At 35.7% G+C, this 24,707-nt stretch overlaps 2 protein-coding genes and 1 long non-coding RNA gene across 3 annotated transcripts; all 3 read right to left on the bottom strand.

Moving 5' to 3' along the window:
• Positions 1-8,991: 8,991 nt before the first annotated feature.
• Positions 8,992-11,896, bottom strand: LOC110766321 (fructose-1,6-bisphosphatase, cytosolic). The gene is made up of 3 exons (XM_021969624.2): positions 11,337-11,896; positions 10,087-10,483; positions 8,992-9,740 (listed from the first exon to the last, which is right to left on the bottom strand). Exons 1-3 carry the CDS (start codon positions 11,793-11,795, stop codon positions 9,340-9,342), a joined length of 1,257 nt encoding a protein of 418 aa, XP_021825316.1. The 5' UTR covers positions 11,796-11,896; the 3' UTR covers positions 8,992-9,339.
• Positions 11,897-13,750: 1,854 nt separating this feature from the next.
• Positions 13,751-14,683, bottom strand: LOC148292364 (uncharacterized). Its single transcript, XR_015826227.1, has 2 exons — positions 14,375-14,683; positions 13,751-14,160 (listed from the first exon to the last, which is right to left on the bottom strand). It is a non-coding gene; the product is annotated as an uncharacterized LOC148292364 (long non-coding RNA).
• A 1,804-nt stretch (positions 14,684-16,487) lies between these two features.
• On the bottom strand, positions 16,488-23,971 carry LOC110748659 (threonine--tRNA ligase, mitochondrial 1). The gene is made up of 20 exons (XM_088245548.1): positions 23,631-23,971; positions 22,928-23,177; positions 22,744-22,833; positions 22,371-22,460; positions 22,143-22,217; positions 21,891-22,019; positions 21,697-21,786; positions 21,127-21,215; positions 20,943-21,039; positions 20,778-20,864; positions 20,066-20,150; positions 19,694-19,788; positions 19,441-19,473; positions 19,255-19,341; positions 18,730-18,822; positions 18,297-18,389; positions 17,982-18,206; positions 17,027-17,098; positions 16,878-16,949; positions 16,488-16,742 (listed from the first exon to the last, which is right to left on the bottom strand). Exons 1-20 carry the CDS (start codon positions 23,756-23,758, stop codon positions 16,647-16,649), a joined length of 2,076 nt encoding a protein of 691 aa, XP_088101674.1. The 5' UTR covers positions 23,759-23,971; the 3' UTR covers positions 16,488-16,646.
• Between the last annotated feature and the right edge of the window lie 736 nt (positions 23,972-24,707).

Below are 24,707 nucleotides of genomic sequence, written 5' to 3'. Positions count from 1 at the left end.
GGAGCTTTTAGTTTGGCCGTCTGGATGTCCACTTCTGGGTCTTCACGCACAGCCTCTTGGGGCTCATCACTTGAGCTCCCAAAGATCGCAATCTTAGCTTGAGCGTAACTACTCTCATGATCTGCTTTCTTGCGTTTACCCGGTCGGTCTAGGTCCTCCAGCTGCTTTCGCATGTCGCGAGAATACAACTCTACCATCTTTGATAGGTTTTTATTCTCGTCCCGCAATACTTCTAGCTGGTGTCGATTCACCTCTACTATCCTTGACCTTTCCCTTTTCAAGCTTTTTATAGCACTCTGACAATCTTCAACCATACTTCGCTCCGCCGCCAACTGAGCTTTCAGCACCTCTACCTCATGGGACTTCGCAAGTAGGCGATGACCCAAACTTGCGACACATGCTGTACTCTGCACGCTCAGTGCCAGGGCATCACTCGTGACCCGGTTGTCATCCCTTGTCCCGAACACACGTATATCTTTGGGAGTCACTAAATTTCTGCAAACTCCAATAGCAACATCGTTGTCTAGGAGTATTGAGTCATTGACAGACACAGGCCCCCGGGAGGAGCCAAAGTAGGGCATCCATACTGGTGCCGCTGCTTGGCCCAATGTCTGAGTCGGTGGAGCTAGGTTGAGATCCAACGAAAATGGGTAGGAAGAGGCCATTTGATTTCTGATTTTTTTTCTTCTTTTCTCTTTTGTGTTTCTGAGTTTGTGGTTTTGTTTTTATCCCCATCTTTTTCCTTCTTATATACATAGTCTTTGACAAACCCTAGCCATTGCAGCGTCTAAGCATTTCTGAATCTCCAGCATTCCTCGAGTCCCACAACCTTCTCGCTTTCCAACCATACCCAACTCATTTATCACGACATGTCTTTTCTGAACGGACGCGTTCAGTAAAGCCTTCGCGCCTTTCCATGAGCCCGTAATTTCGGCTTGTGAAATCTGCGGCGCTTCTATCTGTCAACACGTGTCTCGCTCAGTCTGCCCATGACTATCCATGAGACGACATCAGGGACCACATTCCCTCTTTTTAGAAATCCCGCTTTGCGCTCATAATTCACGTTTTATCTTTTTAAGAAAAAATTAAAATTAAAACGTGTGGCCTTTGGATTTCATTGTGGGTCAGGTTTTCACCATTGTTTTGGTTTCAAAGTGAGTTAACTTTCTTTGGGGTTGGGCTTTCAAACGTTTGGGTTTTAGTTTGCGTAAGACTGTCTGTTTAGGGCTTACTGTTTTGAGTGTTTTACTGTTTCGTTATTTATTTATTTGTTTGTTTGTTTGTTTTGTAATTTTTATTTTTATTTTATTTTATTTTATTTTATTTGTGTATTTTAATTCAAGTGTGTTTTGTGATTTATATTTACTTTAGTACCTTTCATTTCTTGTTATGACATTGTTTGTGGCTAATTTTTAAACATTGAGGACAATGTTCATTTCTAGGTTTGGGGGTATTGGAGTTTAGCATGTAAATTTGGTTTTTCCTTAATTAAATTTTTTTTTTAATTAAGTCTTGCTTTTATTTTTATTTTTATTTTATTTTGATTTTTTTTAGTCACTTTCCGAATACATATGATGAGATTGTGATAAATGTTTGCATGACTTAAATGAAAATTGGATTTCATATAAATAAATAATAATAAATAAATAAAAATTGGCATTGTTCTAGCATGATATGCTTGAAACCTTCTTTACACTTGCCATTTGTTTCATAATTTTCCAATTAAAGGATTTGCATGATCTAAAGAATTGTATGAAGCATAAATTAGACTTATATAACCAACCATATAAAGTGAGCTTTTGAGCCTTGTACTTCAATTCATGAGTGTTATACACATACTCTTAATTTCTTGTCATCTAAGTTGTTGTTTGATCTCATTATTCATTGATTTGGTTGAACACTTAAAAGTCATTCATTCTTATGCAATTTGATTTCATGACATTTAAGAAGTGATATTAAGGCCCTCTTTGGATCGTTTGTGCCTTTCAAGCTAACCTTATGCATGCTTAAGCATGATTTTCCATTGTTAACCATTTTGAGCCTACATGTAAACCTTTTCTTTCATTTACTAATTTTATTTCCTCGCCTTAGCCCGAAAAACAAATATTTACCTTTCTAAGGAACTCATGAGCTTTAATTGGGATGTGTTTTTCATACTAAGTTTGGGAATGGGTGTTACATTTCGAAAGAAAAAAAATATATATATATATCACACAATTGGTGAAAGAAAAGAGAAAAGTTGTGATTAAGTGGTGGTTGAATGAAATTTCATTTTTGGGTTTCATTTTTGGGCCTTCAAAATAAATTGGTGGTTGTTCAGGAAAGGAGTGAATCAATGTAAATGAAGGTATAAGGAGTTTTGATCATGTAAAAGAAAAAGAAATTCTCATTGTGATGATTCGAAGTCTTGTAAACAATTGTTTTATGCTCTTATATTTTGAGTTCCTTGGACTTTGTTTTATCCATACCTTTCATTTCTTACTCACCTTACACCCTTGGCCCCATTACAACCTATGTTAAAGACCTAAATTGATCTTAAATGTCATGTGGTTGAATTGCATTCATTTTTCTACTTTTAAGTGTTTGGCATCCTTCTTGAGATCATATTAATGCAAGTTCTTCATCTTTCTATTTCGAGTTAAGTCTTTATGGTTTAACTCTAATCTCATGTTTATAACTGAGTGTTGCATTATAGCCCTCTTCCGAGTGATTCATTTGTGAGAGGACAACTTTGGTGAGATTTGAAGTTGAACTTGTGCTTTGTATGATTTTTGAAATTGTGTGAAAACTAAGATTGGGGAATTTGTTGCATTTGGCTATCACACTACCACACTTTGAGCATATTATGTTTTGAACTTTGCCGCTTTGTGAATAATGTTTAAAATTGAGCTTTTATTGTTAAAACGTTTAAGTCATGTGCATGAGTCATTTCTCTTCACAAAATGTTCGAAAAGATTGTTTTGAGTTTTTATTTTGATTTTGTTTTTTTTGTTTTTTTTTTGTGTTTTGTGTTTTATTTTTATTTTTATGTTTGTTTTTGGTTTTGGTTTTGCTTAAGAACTAACAAATCTAATAAGTTTTCTAACCATTTTGTTTTGTAGAGTTAGAAAAACGTTTGTGGGTATCGTAACTGTTAAACCCTCAGGAGACACAACTCCTCCTACTAGGGATGCCTAGAGGTTTAAAGGCTTGTTGCATTCGCTCAATGCAATCGAGTTACCTACGAAAGCGGTCTAGTTAACTTCTTGTTTTGTTTTTAACTTTGTTTTGTGTTGTTTTGCTCGAGGACTAGCAAAATCTAGGTTTGGGGGTATTTGATCAGTTCATAATTGTATATCATTTTGTACCCTTCTAGCTTATGATTTGGTTATGTTTTTGAGTTAAACTTGTGCTTTTAATCCTTTTTGTGTTTATCTTTCAGTTCATTGAGCTTTAGGTAATAATGAGGGCTTTGGATAGTAAATGATGCAATCCATGCATGTTAGGGCCTAATTTGGATGAATGGATGAAGAGCTTAAAGACAAACTCAATTTTGGCTACAGTCCCCTGCCAGCCCAGTTTCGTAGGTCATAATGCAAACTTTGTTTCAGCAACCTACATAGCTCGGATGAGGCCACATTCTTCATGAAAGTTGTTCCAATGGGTGTATACTATAACATATCCGAAATTCAGCCCCATTGGATAATTGTGGAGTCTGTTACCTCACAAACACAGAGCCATGCTCAGGATGGATTTTATCAGCGCGCAAAATGAGTTAGCAATTTGTTTTGGCCTTAACTTCCTCCTCCGACCTTGGATTGGCCCAAATGATATATGGCTGGAAAGAAGACATTCTGAACTTCAAGTTTGAGTGCTTAAAGTCTTAATTTGCTTAAGGGAAGCCCAATTCATAAGCCCTTGAAGTTGCTGGTCATGCTGACCTCAGGATGAGCTATTATTTCTGGTTGGAAGCTTGGTCATGGTGACATGAAGATGAGCTAGGGCTGCTGGTGGGATTTATTAGTGAAGTGCATCAACCATTTCAGATTTTATAATGGAAGTGTTGTATGCATTAGTGAAGTGCATCAACCATTTCAGATTTTATAAAACAAGTGTTGTATGCATTAGCCATACTTAATTCAGATTTTCAGCTTCCTTAGGCCTATATATAGTGAGGTTTCCCAAGCTTGTAAACACACCCCAAGGGGGGGAGCTCTCAAACACTTCTCTAGAGCTCCCTTCCCTTCTCTCCCTCAAATTCTCTTAGTTTCATTTTCTAGTTTTCAATTGTTGTAATGAAATCTTTTGTGTTGAAATTTTCCTTAAGTTTTTCTTAGTTCCACTTTACTTTTCATTATGTAAATTCTTTTCTTTAGTCTCAAGTTTGATTAGTCTCAACTTGGGAACTTATCTACTTGAGTTAGTTATTTTCTTTCTTCCTTGTTTTATTTATTTCCTTTCTTTTTCATTTCTGTTTTGTGTAGGGAAAATGAATTGAATCATTCAATCACCAATCCTCGTGGGATCGACCTCGCACTTACATACGCTATACTACCAACGGTTCGTGCACTTGCGAGTATCACAAGTTGAGGATGCAGCTGAATCAATTTTGGTGCAGCTGTATCTACACAACACTAACCCTAGCCATTGCGGTTCTGAGTTCTGTGCGGCCCTTACGGCTTATCTCTATATGTCGCCGCACCCGTTTCCCAACCCCCTTAATTGCATTTTCACCTTTCACCACCTTCAAGTGAAAAAGTCATCGCGCCTTCCTACGAGTCTAATAATTCTAGCTTGGGGGATGTGAAAGCGGCCTCTGCACGCCGACACGTCCCTCACCTATTTTCCCCGTGACTTCCCAGGAATCAAGGCATCAAGGACCACACTTTTTCTGTTTCGTAAATACCCGCCTTCGCACTCCCAATTCACATTTTATTAAATTAAAATAAATAAATAAAAAAATTAATTAATAATAACATGTGGGCTTCGGACTTCATTGTGGGCTTCGGGTTTTCACCGTTGTTAGGTTTCAAAGCGTGTTAACTTCTTTTGGGTTGGGCTTTCAATCGTTTGGGTTTTGGTTTGTGTAAGACTGTTTGTTTTCTGTTTCGAGTGTTTTACTGTTTCGTTTTTTTTATTTTTATTTTTTTTGTTTGTTTGTAATTTTTATTTTGTAATTATTTTATTTCAATTCTTGTGTGTTTTGTGATTTTATATTTACTTTAGTACCTTTCATTTCTTGTTATGACATTGCTTGTTCCTAATTTTTAAACATTGAGGACAATGTTCATATCTAGGTTTGGGGGTATTGGAGTTTACCAAGTAAATTTAGTTTCTCTTATTAAAAAAAAAATTATATATTTCTTGCTTTTTTTTTTTTTTTTTCTTTTTCTATATTTTGAGTCTTGTTTTGTTTTGAGACACTTTCCGAACACATTTGATGAGATTGTGATAAATGTTTGCATGACTTAAATGAAAATTGAATTTTATTTATTTATTTATTTATTTATTTATTTATTTATTTATTTATTTATTTATTTATTTATTTATTTATTTATTTATTTATTTATTTATTTATTTATTTTCTGTTCCTTGTAAATTCTTCTTGTAAAATAAAAAATAATAATAATTCATTAATTAATTAATTTGGCATCGTTCTAGCATGATATGTTCGAAACCTTCTTTGCATTTGCCATTTGTTTCATAATTTTCCAATTAAAGGATTTGCATGACCCAAAGAATTGTATCAAGCATAAATTAGACTTATATAACCATATAATGTGAGCTTTTGAGCCTTGTGCTTCATTTCATGAGTGTTATACACATACTCTTATTTTCTTGTCATCAAAGTTGTTGTTTGATCTCATTATTCATTGATTTGGTTGACCACTTAAAAGTCATTCATTCTTATGCAATTTGATTTCATGACATTTAAAGAAATGATATTAAGGCCTTCTTTGGATCGTTTGTGCCTTTCAAGCTAACCTTATGCATGCTTAAGCATGATTTTCCATTGTTAACCATTTTGAGCCTACATGTAAACCTTTTCTTTCATTTTACCAATTATATTTCCTCGCCTTAGCCCGAAAAACAAATATTTACCTTTCTAAGGAACTCATGAGCTCTAATTCGGATGTGTTTTTCATGCTAAGTTTGGGAAGAGATATTACATAGAAGAAAAAAAAAAAAAAAAAAAAAAAAATCACACAATTGGTGAAAGAAAAGAGAAAATTTAAATGGTAGTTGAATGAAATTTTGTTTTTGGGTTTCATTGGTGTTTGGAAAGGAGTTTAAATCATTGTAAATGAAGGTATAAGGAGTTTTGATCATGTAAAAGAAAAAAAATCTAATCGTGATGATTCGAAGTCTTGTAAACAATTTTTTTTATGCTCTTACATTGTGAGTTCCTTGGACTTTGTATTATCCATACCTTTCATTTCTCACTCACCTTACACCCTTGGCCCCATTACAACCTATAATAAAGACCTAAATTGATCTTAAATGTCATGTGGTTGAATTGCATTCATTTTTCTACTTTTAAGTGTTTGACCTCCTTCTTGAGATCATATTAATGCAAGTTCTTCATCTTCCTATTTTTGAGTTAAGTACCTTATGATTTAACTCTAATCCCCATGTCTATAACTGAGTGTTGCATTATAGCCCTCTTCTGAGTGATTCATTTGTGAGAGGACAACTTTGGTGAGATTTGAAGTTGAACTTGTGCTTTGTATGATTTTTGAAATTGTGTGAAAACTAAGATTGGGGAATTTGTTGCATTTGGCTATCACACTACTACACTTTGAGCATATTATGTTTTGAACTTTGCCGCTTTGTGAATAATGTCTAAAATTGAGTTTTTATTGTTAAAAACTTTTGAGTCATGTGCATGAGTCATTTCTCTTCAGAAAATGTTCGGGAAGATTGTTTTGAGTCTTACTTTTGTTTTGTTTTTATTTATTTCTTTTATTTATTTTTTTGGTTTTTGGTTTTATTTTTGTTTGTATAATTATTTTTATTTTTATTTTGGTTAAGGACTAACAAGTCTAATAAGTTTTCTAACCATTTTGTTTTGTAGAGTTAGAAAAACGTTTGTGGGTATCGTATCTGTTAAACCCTCAGGAGACACAACTCCTCCTACTAGGGATGCCTAGAGGTTTAAAGGCTTGTTGCATACGCTAAATGCAATCGAGTTACCTACGAAAGTGGTTTAATTAACTTCTTGTTTGTTTTTATCTTTGTTTTCCTTTTGTTTTGCTCGAGGACTAGCAAAATCTAGGTTTGGGGGCATTCTTCATGAAAGTTGTTCCAATGGGTGTGTACTATAACATATCCGAAATTCAGCCCCATTGGATAAATATGGAGTCTGTTACCTAGCAAACACAGAGCCATGCTCAGGATGGATTTTATCAGCGCGCAAAATGAGTTAGCAATTTGTTTTGGCCTTAACTTCCTCCTCCGACCTTGGATTGGCCCAAATGATATATGGCTGGAAAGAAGACATTCTGAACTTCAATTTCGAGTGCTTAAAGTCCTAATTTGATTAAGAGAAGCCCAAGTTGTAAGCCCTTGAAGTTGCTGGTCATGCTGACCTCAGCATGTGCTGGTTGGATGCTTGGTCATGGTGAGCTAGGTATGAGCTATCATTTCTGGTTGGAAGCTTGGTCATGGTGACATGAAGATGAGCTAGGGCTGCTGGTGGGATCTATTGGTGAAGTGCATCAACCAATTCAAGATTTTCTAATACAAGTGCATCACCCAATTTAGATTTTCTAATACAAGTGCATCAACCATTTCAGATTTTATAAAACAAGTGTTGTATGCATTAGCCATATTGAATTCAGATTTTCACTTCCCCTAGGCCTATAAATAGGGAGGTTCTCTAAGCTTGTAAACACACCCCAAGGGGGGGAGCTCTCAAACACTTCTCTAGAGCTCCCTTCCCTTCTCTCCCTCAAATTCTCTTAGTTTCATTTTCTAGTTTTCAATTGTTGTAATGAAATATTTGTGCTGAAATTTTCCTTTAAGTCTTTCCAAGTTCTACTTTAATTTTCATTGTTATGTAAATTCTTTTCTTTAGTTTCAATTTTGATTAGTTTCCAAGTTTCAATTATGATTTTTGTTCTTATTCATTATGCTTATAAGTTAATATGCTAGTTTGAATGATTGATCACCATTTAGGTTTGCATGTTAGCTATCTTGGTTTGAATTAAGAGTAGACACCATACTTTAATTCGAATTGAACTATGAATAGGAAGAGTATGTATGGACATTCGACAACAGGGATTAGATACATGCTTGGTTGTTTAAATTGTTCTTCTATGCTTAATGGGTTCCTAATGCTTAATTTTAGGTTAGACAACAAATGATCAAATTAGGGAATTAGGAACACAAGGTTATGACCACACACCATGGCTTAATCATACATTAGCTAGAATCAATCCGTTAATCTAATTGAACTTGGGAACTTATCTGCTTGAGTTAGTTATTTTCTTTCTTCCTTGTTTTATTTATTTCCCTTCTTTTTCATTTCTGTTTTGTGTAGGGAAAATGAATTGAATCATTCAATCACCAATCCTCGTGGGATCGACCTCGCACTTACATACGCTATACTACCGAACGGCTCGTGCACTTGCGAGTATCACAAGTTGAGGATGCAGCTGAATCCATTTTGGTGCAGCTGTATCTACGCAACAAATACCAAACGTTGAACTTGACGGAATGGGTAAATTGGTCAATTTTTATAACGTTGAGAATTGGGGGCTCTGTCTTCCCTCATTCTCATAGTTTCAATCTCGACCTTGTTCAATTATAATGGAACTTCAAAGAAAAATCTATTAATGTGGAACTTGGAAATGAATTTTTTTCAGGTCAAAATATGAATTTGAGGTCATAAAATGAAAGTGCATGTTACAAAGAATTCGTAATTTTTTCGGTGAATTTTTCAAAATTACAATGACTGTTTGGTGAATTTTTCCTTGACCATTGATAGTGAAACAAGCAGCACAAACCATAAATAAAAAATGTACACCAATATTTTCATTGCTTCAGCACTTCTATGAGATGATAAATAAGTACTCATTCAGTTTTTACATGATGGCAAAGTCTGCAATTTATTGCTCAAATTTGACAACAAGAGATGCACGACCAAAACAGATAAAACGAGATTACACAAAAATCGAAGAGATTCATGTCACCTGTTTTTTCACACCTAGACTCTTCATGACATATATAGTTGCCGAGAGGACAAGGAATCACACAACTATTAGGACTTGAAGTGGTTAAGAAACACACAGCGCTTTAAATGTCACAGTTGGCTTTTATGGCCATATATCCACCGGATCTTGTGGTATTAGCATACTATCAGACCTCATATCCAGCGTTCACTTTCTGTTGCACATCTCCATAACTCTCTAACTCTTCCATGTCCTCACAACTTCCCAAAAACAGAGGCAGCCTTTGATGCAGCTTCACTGGCTGAATTGAAAGAATTCTATTTTTACCATCAGAGCCTTTGCCCCCAGCTTGCTCCACCAGAAAGCTGAGAGGGTTGGCCTCGTACACGAGACGAAGATGGTCTCTTGGATTCATTGTAACTCCACCATACAGTAGTGTTCGATGAAAATCAGCTACCAGAGAACAGATATAACGGGCAGAGTACTTTTTGGGATACCTGCCTTTTCCTTGTCTCACAGTGTCTATGTACAGTCTTAATCCGTCGGGCCAGTCAAAATATCGAGCATCATTTACAGAATATATTTGCCCTGGAAAATAAAGAGCCACCGTAAGTGCAAACTAAGTGGTTCTATGTTGCATTCCTCAATATCTCGTTTTTCTTAAACAAACATGCAGACCCTCTCATGAAATTGACTTCTTTGGCTATTTATTACCAAGTTATAGTAGTATTTGTCAGGAGATGCTTATTCTGATAAATAACAGTCAATTATCAACCGCCCAATCTATTGTTAACGTGTAATAGTCATTGTACAGGTTAGATAATTTCGTGATTTTTCTGAATAAATCCTTCTTCTTCTTTTTTTCTGTCAGAACTCTATATAAATATTCAAATCAAATCTACTATATTGAAGTATATTATTATTTCAGTGTTACCTCGAGAAGGAATTTTTAAGCTTGGGTGTGTGAGAATGAAATCTCCTGTGGAATGATCCAATGTAAATGCATGTGTTCCTGAACCAAAGCTGGCGCAGAATATCGTGGCTGATGAATAAAGAACATAACCAGAAGCTACAAGCCTAGTTCCAGTCTGGAGTGAATTCAGCAAAGCCTTCTCCTCTGTTCGTAGATGATCCAGTTCCTCAAGGCGTCTATAAATCCCAAAAATTGTTCCAGTGGGAATGGATGCGTCAATATTTCTCGAACCATCTAGAGGATCTGTTACCACCACAAATGGGCCATCATCACGTATCCAAGTTGGAGTGTCATCTTCTTCCGATGCCATGACAGCTACCTTCCCAGAACTTCTAAGTGACGACAAGATGATTTCATTCTATAATAAACAAGAAAGGTCAGTTAATCAGAAATGTTATTTCTTTATTCATGATGACAAGCCAATGTGAATACTTACAAAGGGAGAGATGATCAGTGCTATATTCCCGGCAGTTTATTTGAATTTTTTCTTTTAGTTAACCCTTAACACCCCACACCAACAAAGATGGGAAATCCGCAAAACCTTGATGGAGAAGAGATTTGATCCTAGAGCATTTCTTTTTTATGTTTTATTTTTGGTCTGGCTTAAGCAGTTCATTTGAAAGCCATAGGTGTTATTCCAAAAACATTATTTGAATTGAAATACCCATGCCATAGGTTATCAGATATAGGCAGTTGAATCATCTTCAGTTTGTAACAAAGAGAATAAAAAAAAAGGTTCTATGCTCTGGGTTCAATGAAGCACACACAGCATATTTCAGGCCTATCTTCTAAAGGGGTCAAGCACAAGAGAAGTTAAACATTAATTGCATTTTTTTTTTCTCAATTCAATGGACAGTTAAGTAAAGCCCGATTGGGTTGAAAAATTATCTCTTATCTCTTATCACTTCCCATACATGTTTGAGGACAATAATTATCTAGTTTAGGCTACTTCAACTCAAAAGGAGTTAAGTTCAACTCAAGCAATTTGAATCACATTCACTGAAATTATATCTACATTGCAATCAGTCCAAGAACTGCATTACAACAATCAATTCCCCAAACATGAACAATACAAACATTCCAACCAACTACATAGTTTCTTCCCCAACTTATTATGACTATCAAACATTATAAATCACTAAATACCAAAGTACATTATAAAAAAAGACAATTATATCTTCTGGGTTTCAAAGAAAACAGCCTAAACTCACCGAAACAATATCAAGCGGTTTTGGTGCATCCCGGCCTGACCCACCGGCCGAACTGCCGGCGCCGGCAGCAAAACCCGTATGCTTCCCAAGGGTAGAATTGAAAGGAGAGGCCACAAGAGCTGCGATTTTCTTGCAGGCGTACTGTAAGTGATGGATTAAAAGCACAAGATCATCGCCCACATCGACACCTCCGCCGCCAACATACTCAATCAGAGTGCGGGCCTCATTATCACCACCACCACCACCACTGCCTGAAGAACCCACAAGTTGTGACCCAGCAATGAACCCAGAAAGAGTTGCCATTCTTGGCCTGTGAAAGATGGGTCTTGGAGGAAACTGGTTTCTTGGCGGGAAATGGGGGTGATTTGGAGGGAAGATTGGAGCAGGGCACAAGGACGGTGGTATTATGGTTGTGGGTAATGGCATGTTATTATATGTATGGAGTTTTGGGGGGTTCATAAGAGTCTAGAGTCATTTTTGGAGATGAGTTGGGGTTTGAAGGAAAAGAGAGAGGTACGGGGGATAAGGGGCTCTTGGTTTAAAAAGCTTGTCCAAGCCAAAACAAATAATAAGAACATTTACATTAAAAAGGTACCTGTTGAAGAAATACTGAAAATTAAAATATAAAAAATTATATTAAGTTGATAACTTTATTAGTAAATTACAATACCTCTTGTTAGTTATCACTATGAAAAATAAAATGGAGCATAGCTTTGATTATTTTTTCTTCAAATGAGAAGAAAAATGTAGAAAAAAGAAAAATTACGGTGGTTTAAATTTCTAGTTAAATTCTCTAAATACCTTTATTAATAGTTGCAAAATCAAGAGTCTTCTAAATAATCAAAAAAGTTATTTTTCTAAGCGACTGAAAGTTAAATATTTGCGCTAAAAAATCTATATAAAAAAAAAAAAAAACCTTTATGTTTGTTGGTAGCGGTGGACACGGTCCAATTTTGATTTTCATTGACATTCTCAAAACATTTGAACCAAACCAAATTGGTTTAAGATCGATTTGGTTCGGGTCGGTTTTGATTCTACTAGATCTTGACATCTACATGAAGCTCTTCAATACCTGGTCTTATATTTATAAGATCTGATCTGACCTCAAGTGTAGGTGTAGGAGTGAGAGTGCGACGATGCAAGTGCAATAATGCGCGAGATGGTGCAGATGCGGGAGTGCGAGAGTGCGAAGGTGTGATTGTGCAAGAGTTGGAGAAGAGTCTGGTAGTCAATGTCGGGTGCTTGCTAGAGGGTAATAGGTGGGGTCCACTTGCTCAAGTTGGCGAATCTCATATCATAATTTCAATTATTTTACATAAGTTCAATTATAATGAAACTTTGAAGTAATACCTATTCATGTGGAATTTTAAAATGATATTTTTTTGGGATCAAATTGTGAATTTGAGGTTATAGAATAAAAAGTGCATGCTATGAAGAAAATGTAGCATTTTTCGGTGGAATTGTTTGGATTTAAGACGAATGTTTTTGTGAATTTTAAATCTTTAGAGTCAAGCAGCCCTTTTTTTTGGAATTGGATTACGATGCATGTGTGATGTAGAATTGATGAATTAGAAAGGAGGGCCTAAAAACGAAAACTGAAAAATGTCTACATTTTAAAGTTGTTTTCAAATATCACCCTTATTTTGAAAGCTGATTTCATATTTTCAAAAAAAAAAATTGAAAATTATTACGAGACATGTTTTTAGTTTTCAAAAAAAGTGAAAACAAAAATTAAAAACTAAAATCTGAAAATAAAATGGTTATCAAACAAGCTTATTTTGTTGGGATTGAAAGGGATAAGTTTCCTTTATGGCTAATCCGTCCTTTATCTTCAACTTGGACAAAATTTAGAAGTTGGTCCCCATTTCTTCCTTCAATTATCCTATCTAATTCAATCCTTTGAATCAAAAGTGGCCTTAATCAATATCAGTGTTGGAGTGATGGTCAAGCAACAACATATCACTTCTTCAACTGCATCTAAATCAATATCAGTGTTGGAGTGATGGTCAAGCAACAACATATCACTTCTTCAACTGCATCTAAAGCGTGGTTCTATCAAGGCATCCATCTATGGTAAGGTGTTACCTGAATGGAGCTAAAACACTGGTTTCTACAGAAAGCATAAGGATTTAGGGTCTTGATGAGAACATCTTGCAAATCACCAGGCAAACTGCAAAGTCAGTAACAGGCTTCTAGTCTACAACTTCCTTTGCTCAAACCTTTACCCAAAACCTTGAAAAAAGAGTAAAAAAAAAAAAATACCTAGGAAGGAAAACAAAGAGAAAGAAACATGGTAATCTCAATGTTTCATCATGAACAAATATGATAGCCGAAAAACACAACCAATAATAAAACCCAACAGAAAAGAAGTGCAAACATTGTAAATGTAATCCTTTCATTATGAGAAGAGAAACTGAGATAGTTATATTGCATTTGATTTCTATTATTCACATTGAATGAGCCCAACCAATATCCACAGGAATCAAATTCTCACATCTATAGTTCATGTATTTCACAAGTGCTAACTGCTTCTACAGAATGAAAACTACTCAAGACAGGATATAAGAAATAGACTGCACAAAAGTAATAACTTTAATTTATAATAAGTGAAATAAAACATTGATGGTATGGTAGATGTTAAATACATACATTGACAGAAAACCATTTTCTGGAAACAGGTCAACAGAATGGCTTTATCTATTCTATTGCATTCCAAAGCTTGAGTAGTTGCTTTTGAGTCAGCATGCTTGCAAGTGCACCAGTCAGTTGAGTGAGCATTGGATATGTAGCCCATCAGATAGATATCTAATAAATATCTGCAAAACTGGACAACAACAAAGACAGAAAAGGAAAACTTCATCAGAGGGCATTGCATCAGCTATCATACCATTTTGTAATTAAATAATTTTCTATTTAATAATTAACATCTTAGAGCAATAAAACCACAAAGGAAAATATTCTAATGATGATTAGAAACTGGAAAACTGATGTCCATACAAGATAAACACATAAACACTCGCTCCCTTAAAAGATCATGCCTGATAGGGATGAAGGCCACTAATGCATCTGTGCATTATATTTTACAAAAGGAAAGAAGATAAATTTTCCTCTTTTCCCTTCTTCCTTTCTACTCCACCCTCTCCCCCTTCCCTTCTTCGCATGGCTTGCAAATCCTACAAATAAGGAAAGCCACTCATATTTTGATGAATTAAAATAAAGTTTTGCCGAACGGTTTACTCCCATGAAGGCTTGGTGCCTTGATATCCCCTTTTATGTTTTATCATCTCTCATCCTCAATTTTTCTATGTACTTAGCAACCTCTAAAGTTAATCTGATAACTAAAAATTTATGAGTAGTTCATGCTTATTGATTCAAATTGAAATGCTAAAGTAGTTCATGCTTATTGACCGTTTTTATGTAATGATCCTTGTTTAGTTTTGACAGTCATATGCAAATTTATCGCTGGGTGTCATAGGCACATGTACATGTGCTTATTGAGCCCTTTCCAGGACTTGCCTGTTTCTCCATACTGTTACATTGAAGGTTTGTGAAATCTAATGCACTTCATATTCTAATGCCATGAATTTCAGGCTGTGTTTTTAAAGCGGGGAGGAGTTTTTGAGGATTCTTCGCCAGTTAGCTCCAAAGCGTTGGATGCCACTAGCAGCTTGAATTCTTTAGATTCAACTGAAGAAAAAGGTGATCTACTTGTTGCGAGCAGTGAAGATGCTGAAGATGGTGATGATGGGGATGATGACTCTGATCTTTCTGAGGGACTTTCTTCGATGGTGGCAGGTTTCTTTTCTACTACTACAACATTTGTCAAAGCATTTCAATGTCACAGCATGTTTCTCCCATGGAGGAAGATCCAAGGAAAAAGAACTGGAGCAATCAATATAGGAACCTCCAGTCTGCTCATCAATTTGCTAGTTAATGTCTTTTAGTGGCTTATTTTCTCTTTGCATATGTTTATTCCAGAAAATTGGTATAAAATTATGGTATGATTTTGTGTTTTTTGCCTTTCTGTGGATTGTCAGCATTTGCAAGAATGTTGCAGTATTTGCTATGCAACAGGGTATTAAGCCAATATGTTCTGTTTTAACACAGATTTGTAAGATAGTTTTTGCTGTAAGTACCAATTTGTAAGAATTTATAAAATAAAAAACTACTTTCTATTATTTCTAATGTATTTTTAGCATAATACAATTGAAACGCGAGTACTTTAATCCACCATATTTAGAATGAATGTATTTTTTCACATATATCTTTTTAAACACAACATTTAGGGCTTATTTAGATATGCCATAATCACTTCTGGGGAGAGCCACGTCCCATGTGCTTCTCTGTATAATCACTTATGAGTGATTTTAAGTGATTCTGGTCATAAGCTCCACCTATGTGTTTCTACACAAAATCACTTAAAATCACTTGAAGTAATTATTTGGAGAAGTGATTCTCCATAGAAGCGCTTTTTGGCCTATTCAGAGTCACTCCCAAACAAGTTTTCTTTCTGCAAATAGAGAATCTAGTTATTGAAAAATAAATGCATTGAGATTAAAGCCTTGGGATTTCTAAATACATTCAAACGTATGCTTTTGGTTTCGCATAAAATGAAGTTCCAAGTTCCAACACCACATGTAGATTGGACCTAGTGAAGTTTTAATGAACCATAATAAAATTTGTTTCCAAGAGCTAAACTAAACGTTATTTTCTTGTCAAACTAAAAATCGTCCTCAACAACACAGGGATTCAAGTCCTTTCTATCCAAACAGTTTCCTCAAAACAAAACAAAACAAGAAACCAAAAATACAATTTTGGCAGAAAGTCGCGCCCAATTCTTCAAAAGCCAACAATTCTTCTTCTTCTCAAGTAGAACATCAGTTTTAATAATTTCCCGTGTACATTTTCTCCTCCATTTTTGCTCCATCAACATTTAATTGCCGTGATGGAATACATATATGTTCCATTTCAACTTTCTTTTTCCTTTTTCTTTCTTTTTTTGCATGATTCAAAAAAATTGTTTCCTAATTTTAAAAAAAAAAACTTAAAATTGAAGATCAACGGTTACGGTAATCATCAACTGCTAGTGGAGGTAGAAAGTCTTAACATTTTAGTTAAATAAACAATCCATCGGTGTTAGATCATCAAATGTGGAGGTAGAAAGTCTTAACATTTTAGTTAAAATAAACAATCCATCGGTGTTAGATCATCAAATCACCCGTCGCTACGCAGACGGTGTTAAAATGGTATTTGTGTGGAACAAGTTCAGAGCATCACGCCCAAAAATAAATAACAAAATGAAGGGACATCCTAATGGAAAGCTTCAACTTGGTCCTTGAAGTGTTGTAGTAGGCCCTCCATGCTCATTACTGTCACATCACCCTTATCTCTAACCCTTACGCTAACCTGAAACCATATGAGGATGGATCACAGATTAACTTCTCACTAGAAGACTTAATGGCAGAGTTTAACTTACAACAAAGGACCATGGGCAGCAGCATAAACAAAAATAACAAAATTACGAAGAAAAGAAAAACGGACCTGTCCATTTTGAACTTCCTCCGCACCCACAACTAAAATGTAGTTGTACTGTGCCATCTGAGCTTGTCGTACCTGCAAAAACAAGAGCATTATCAGTAAACAAACACAAGGCATCAAATCCTGCATTTACCCAAGTTATGAATGCTCACCTTTTTCTGAATTGTTTTATCACTTGTGTCAACATCGACATAATAACCAGCTTGATGGAGCTGATCCCGTACCTACAAAAATACAAACGCATGCAGTTTTTAATTTAGCTAGGACTTAAGGTTAAAGATATTCTACTCCATTAGTGACAACAAGCATTTTGTACAACTCATAACATCAATAACTAAAAACATATTTTCAGATCATCAGTTTCCTAAATTATCAACCGAAGACGAACCAAACAAACCCAAAAGAACTATAAAAAAAAGAAACAAAACCCTAATCTAACGAAAGAGGGGTTGGGTTGGATCAGTTTCCTTCACCGGTTAGCAAGTGAATTTGTGCATCTGAATAAAGTGTACTTCAGTACCAAAACCTAATATAAAACTCACTAGATTTCACTTCAAAAACATATAAAGAAAGTAGATATGATAGAGAGGCGATGAAATCTGGAGAAAGAGGCAAGACTTTAGCCATAACTCCATGATCTAAATCTTCATTCTCCACGGACAATATTATGTCAGACAGTTTGATTGGTCGTTTGCTAACTGTATCTCCGACAACCAAAAATGTCAAAAATAGAACTAAAACAATGTAAGCCACTCTAGCTTGGCAAAGCAGTTGGCCACCAAGAGAGAGGCTACTGAGGAAATATGGTGATTGGCTCGCAAGATGAACAGCCTGATATAAAAATAAAAATAAAAATAAAAAATTCATGGCTCATAGCCTTACACTAGACAAGCTACACTCGAGCAAAACAGTCGATCCAAAGAAGGGAAAAGTACAAATAAAAAATGAAAGAAAGAAATATGGTGATTGGCTCGCAAGATGAACAGCCTGATATAAAAAAAAAATTCATGGCTCATAGCCTTACACTAGACAAGCTACACTCGAGCAAAACAGTCTATCCAAAGAAGGGAAAAGTACAAATAAAAAATGAAAGAAAGAAAAACCAACCTGTAGAGCATAAGGCAGGGCTGTGTGCGACACAGGGCAAACAATTGCCTGACGTGGACTAAGCCAGAAGGGCCATTTCCCTTTGTAGTGTTCCAACAGTACAGCAAGCATACGCTCAACAGAACCTAAAACAGCTCTGTGTATCATAACAGGCCTTTCCATCTTGCCGTCTTCACCCTCTGCTGAGTAATACAGCTTAAAGCGGTCGGGAAGTTGAAAATCAAGCTGCAACCACAGCATTTTTCCAAAATGGTAACAGCAACAAAATGAAACGTAAAGAGATCATGAAACAAAAAAAAAGTGATCATCATATACCTGTAATGTTGCCAACTGATGATCTCTGCTCAATGCATCAGATACAGTGATATCTATCTTCGGTCCATAAAATGCACCATCCCCTTCATTCACCTGCGCAACATGACTAGCGATGTAACCACAACTCCAGACACAATCTAGCTACTCCAAACCAATCCATCTGGTTCAGAGTTCCAGCTAAGCCAATTATGAAAACTCCACTGACTGAGCTTCGTCGAGTTTTTAACCCACTAAGGCTGGGTGGGGGAATCAGTTAGGATGTCATAGGTTTCCAATGTAACCAAAGGAAAAACAAAAACAAAAAGCAAGCAACTACACTAGTGCACAATGAAAATTGGATCAATTTTCTTCCACGTGAATTTTATGATCATTAGCTGCCAAAGGAAGAATAAGCTAGATGCTTACGTGCATTTAGAGTATCAAGTAAAAGTACCTCCCAGGGCTTGCCGAACTCAATTAAAGCTTCTTTAAGAGCAGCCTCAGCCTTCTTCCATGTTGCCAAGTCTCCCATGTGGCTTTCTGGCATCTACAACATAAACGTACGAGGCAGAATAAATATGAATTCCCCATACTTCCTAGATGGGCGATAGATACAGACAATTATAACTCAGCATCATGCAGTACCAAAATAATTAGATGTGACCCATACCCAAAGAGTTAAAATGTAAAATCAGACTATCAATACTATGTGATGATCAAATAAAATAAAAAATCCAAATCCAAATCCAAACATCACACTAACAAAATAGAAGCTATATCTACAACAAGACTGATAAGATATTCCCATGAGAGTATTTGTCGTCTATTTTAAATTTGAAAATACGCAAAAGAAATATATAATTCAAACTTCCAGCTTAGGCCGATAACTTGTGAGGAAGAACAATGACACTTCGCTACCAAAAAGTAAAAAGAAAAACTACATGTTCAGCTCTTCAATCATAGGGATCAAGAACCTTACTGTTGAAAGTTTCAGCTTAAAAGTGAAGCCAAATATATTATAGGTATACTCGATAAACTCTAAGACACCCCTCACTTCATCTTTCACCTGAAACAGAGACATAATAGCACTATGAGCAAAACGAAACCGCAAAAATACAAAAACAAAAGTAAAATGTTAGGAGGTATGTGAGTAAGGTCAACTCACTTGGGACTCCCTGCAGAAGATATGAGCGTCATCCTGTACCAAAAAGAACGTCAATAATGCTGGGAACTGGTACTAATACTCTAACTATACAAACCTAAAACATTAACATCACTAAAGTATCTTGGTGGAGACAGATTGTAGGCATTATCTAACTATGCAAAATGCTCAATTGTAGGCATTATCTTTTGAGAATATATATATCATCTAAAGTAAATTCCTAGAACCAAAATAAAAAGAAAAAATCAAAGTATACCTGCTGGAATCTCCTGACACGTGTTAACCCAGTGAGTGCACCACTGGCCTCATTCCGATGTAGCACCCCAAAATCAGCCATTCGTAGAGGTAGTTCTTTGCATAAATATCAAACGCACACATAAGTAACAAGTTCAAGTCCTTAACAGCAAAGGATGGTCTATCACAGTTTTACCAGGGTCAATAAACTATTTACAAAAGATGATTGTTGAAAACTAAATATATAAAAAGACTAATGCTACAAGTACACAGAGTTCCATTAACTATTCCTAAACATAATAGTGTGGCAGCCTATGCGTCAAACCATATCGACAATAGAAAATGCTATTGAGCAATTCAAGTGAATAAAAAGCTCAAGAAAGAAAAAAAATACCTCTATAAGAACGGTTCCTATGCTGAAACATTACACAGTGCCCTGGGCAGTTCATTGGCTTTAATCCATACTGCTGTTTCTCAATCTGCAGTGGAACTTGACTTCGTCAAATAAAAGGATACAAAATCAAGATAAACTTAGTCCAGTTCATTTACACCGCATAACTAGTAGATGATGATCTCAATCAATCATCTGCATTGAATTTCATACTATAATTTCCATATTGTTTTACTGTTTGAGCAACAGAGCCTTCTTCTTCATGACATTATCCAATATTTGGTATCATTCATATACACAGAAGAGAACGTATAATAAAATAAATTAGTAAATATGAATTTTCCCCTTCAAACTCATCAAGTTACCTAATTAAGTTTAAAACCTTATTTATTTTTCATATTCCAAAAATACTGCTAATTAGTGTTGTTTACCAATATGCACATTAATGGTACTTCAATTTTGCATAGATTTAGGGATTTTTAAGTCAGTTTTTCCTCTCTTTTAAAAAAAAAATAATAATCAAATATACGTTTGTACTCTTTGGACTGATTCCCAATTTGACTACTCGATCATTTACTGTGTATTGACCTTATTTTTATGTTTATCCATCAATCTGTCTTCCCAGTACTTGATCCCTCACAGTTAGATTACTTTTAAGCATACAGTTGCTTCAACAAAAACAAACGCAATGGTATCAAGTCGTGTCAAAACTAACCTCCACCAAAAACATATTGTCTTTGTATTTTTCAGCATGGCCAGATGTTTCCCAGAGTTTCATATTGTACAAGTTTGGTGATATAACCTACCAAAGTAAAGAAAACTATGAGCATATTATTTAAAGATAATCGGGTGATGCAACAACTGAATATTGATTACCAACCTCTTCGTATCCCCTCTCTCTATACTGGTTCTTTATGAACTCCATTAATTTATTATAAATCCGAGCCCCTTTAGGGAGGAAGAAGCAACTTCCTGGGCTGCAATTGACAAGTGGAAATAATCAAATGGAAATCATTCACTCTTGGTCAGTTCAAAAAGTTAAGAAATATGAACTCAATACATACCTAATTGGGTCGAAAAAGAAAAGCTCTTGATTTTTACCCAACACTCTGTGGTCATATTTTTTTGCTTCTTCTAGCTTATGCATATGTGCCTGCAGAAAAAAGGTATATGTTTGTAAGAAAATCAAGTAATTCAATAAGTATAATAATCTGACCATTACAAATTGACTTTTCAAAGACTGGGGGCCTGTAATATTGCACTGTGATTTACAATGTTAATTTATGTTGAAGAGGGTATAAAAGTTCATGTCCTCAACATCATTCCTTTAATAAAATTACACCAACTTGTATTGCTTGAAATCATTGCACTTCATACAGCACCATTTATTTTCAGTTGACATAGCACTGATTTTTATTTTTTTTAAAAATACCCTGAAATCCACCAATTCATAAAGCGGAACAGCTATGCACACTTTTCCTTTTGATGTCAATTAAAGGAATTAGTGCACCAATTTGTACAAGGAACTTTATTTTTTAACAAACACTCAGAAACGCAGCCAAAGTAACTGATACAAGAAAGCAGATAAGAAAAACCAAAACCAAAGTTATGGAATGTCAAAAACATAATGTCACCTGCAAACGTTTTTTGTCAGGATAAGATATTCCATAAACTCTCTGTAAGCTTTCACGATCTTTGTTACCCCTCCAGTAGGCTGCAGAAGCCTGGGATTGCAAATTCATGAGTTAAATACAGACACGCAATACATTAATAACAAGATGATAGAAAAGGTTACAAATTGCGGCTCTAACCCGCATAGAACACATACCTTCAAACATTTAAATGCTTTGATAAATGATGCATTTGGTATATGGGGTCCACGACACAAGTCAACCAAAGGGCCACATCTATATACAGTGATAGTTTTGTCTGCTGGAAGACCATTGATGATTTCAACCTGATTAAAATATCCCAAAGCAAAAATAAATCTTAAATCAATTTTGAACGCATGTATGAAAAGAAGTTTAAAAAAAAAAATTCATTCTATTTATTAGAAACAAAACTAAGCACCTTTCCTTACCTTGAATTTATTATCACAAAACATCTCAAGGGCTTGTTCCCTTAATACTTCAATGCGCTCAAAAGGTTGTTTCCCCTGCGGAAATATATTACAACTAATCAGTCAAGGATTCAATCCAGAACCAGCAAAATGTTGAAAGTTGTTACCATTTTGCAAACAATCAAGGAGCAACAGTTTCCTCCATACAACAAGTTTGCATGAATTCTATTATAAGAAAACAAACAATACCTTAATAGCCATCTCTGCCCATGATTCGATTTTCTTAAAGTGTTCATCATTCAAGCCAAAATCTCCATAAAATGCATCATAGTAAAAACCCTGCGATTGAATTCAATCATTCCATAAGGGAACCAAATGAGAAACCACAAAAACACATAGCAAAACCATGAAATATGTTTTAGAAGACCATAAAAATATAACATTTCTCAAAACTGGGATCACAAAACTTGAACTATCCTAGTAGTTGAATTGCACGCGAAGGAAACCACATACGCAAACAAAATTCCATGCAACATATTGGTCAACCAAATAAGGTGAAAATATACAGAAAAAGTATAAAATGTCAAATTTAAACTAACTACTAGTACGATTATTTAAAAACCTCTTTGCTAGTGGTACACATATCGAGTCTTGTTCCAATTCTGGCACACGGACCGATGCAGAGACGGCATCCATACTCCATCTCAAGTGCCTGCACGATATGGAAACTTGTAATGCATCCAACCCAAATCAAATCATACAGCAAACCAAAACCAAAAATCTCGATAATAACTCTTGGTACCTACCTGTCCAAGAATGTGGGAGCTAGAGTGCCAGAAAGTGTGGCGGACATCCTCATTGTTGTCGAATGAGTCCAATGTTAAGATCCTCAGCTCAGCATCGCCCTCCAAAGGCCTGTTCATGTCCCATAGAACCCCATTGACCTCAGAAATCAAAGCGTTGGAAGCTAAGCTCTTTGAAATCTCACTTGCAATTTCGAATGGGGAAGTTATCCACTTTTTGCCCTCCTTCACCTCCCCGTCCGGCAATGTAATCCTGAAAAACCCCAACAGCAGTTAGTTACTTAAGAGAAGGAATTTACCATCGCATGTACTTACAAGTTCCACATAACTAAACTATCTCATTTGGCAAATGTAACGATAGGACTTTTTCTTAGTGGGGCTTGGAGACCCAAAAGTTCCTCAACAACGCAACGCCTATACAGACGTTACTTACGAATTCCATCAAAACCAGATGACTGGGGCCTTCTTTGATATGCCAAGTCCCACTTGAAGCATGTGGTGAAGAGCTATAATCTTCAAAACCATTAGATCCACATCATAAGAAGCGTTTGTCAACGTATCAGTTTATTTTGAAATAAAAAGTTTGATCTTTATCACAATGAATTCAAAAAGGACAACGTAGCTAATGAATGGTGCAGGTAATGAATTCAAAATCATATTTTGGTACTCATATGTCAGGTAGTACAAAAAGGAGTTTAGGGTTTACCTGATAGGATCGGAAGAGGGGAGAGACTGTCGAGCAGCACGTTGTTCTGCCTGAATTGACTCAAAGAGTTTGTTGCGCTTAGGAACGTCGACCATGAGGTAGGCACTATCTTTGGCGTGGAACGCCATGGCCGTTCACTTTTGCTCGACTGGAAGGAGGAGCAGATATATGACTGGCGGATCTGCGATGTGGCGGCGGGTGGCTGGCGGCTGATGGTGGCCGCGATTTTGGTGTGATGGCTCAGAGTCAGGTGCCCTTTTTTTTTATTATTGGTTGTTTGGATGTCTGGTGTCTTATTTATGCAGCGGCGGAAGAGTGGAGAATAGGAATCCAGGTTTGGTTGGGAGAGATAATGTGCGTGTACGGAGTACTTTCCCTTTCCCACCTAAAAAACAAAAAACAAAATAAATTACTTTCCCTTAATTAAAAAATTACTGTTTTTGTTCTAATTTTATTTTTTAGTTGAATTTTTTCGGATGTCGATTATTTAACGGAAGCCACCCTTATTAAAACGAATCTCATTTATTCACGATAAATTGAAAGCCCTAGGAAGGGAAAATTTGAAAAGCCGACTGAATAATTTATCCAAATTTGATTTATTCACGATAGTCGAGGACGGAAGTTTTTCCTTCCAAACAATGACGACATAATCAGTCAAGCAAGATAGCAACCTAACAATACCTCTTGAAGTTAAACCCATAAGCCGGCTCTAGTACAAACCAGGCCCGACCCATACCTTGTGCAGGTTGTATGCTTATGGATCCTCCAATGAATGCATGAATATGTAATTTTTGTTTCTGTTGTTATATGACCACTATTAATTGAAAACTTGTTTGCATGCATGCTGTAGCTAATTATATATATATATATATATAAACACGAGTAGTATGCAATTTTTCTCTCTTTTCTCCTTTGAAGTTTTTTATTTCTTTTATTTAAACACAATATGTTACGATGAGTTTTTCTTAGGGCATAATGATTGCGCCCTTGGGTGAACCATGACCGAGTGGTTGAACCATTTTATAAGAAGGGGTAGCTCACATTTGAAAATTTTTGGTTTTTTTTTGGTATCATTTG

This window comes from Prunus avium, chromosome 8 (assembly GCF_965620075.1).
Source record: "Prunus avium chromosome 8, drPruAviu1.hap1.1, whole genome shotgun sequence".
Taxonomy (NCBI): Eukaryota; Viridiplantae; Streptophyta; class Magnoliopsida; order Rosales; family Rosaceae; genus Prunus; species Prunus avium.
Note: the sequence above shows the minus strand (reverse complement) of the source record. Positions and strands in the feature narration are given on the sequence as shown.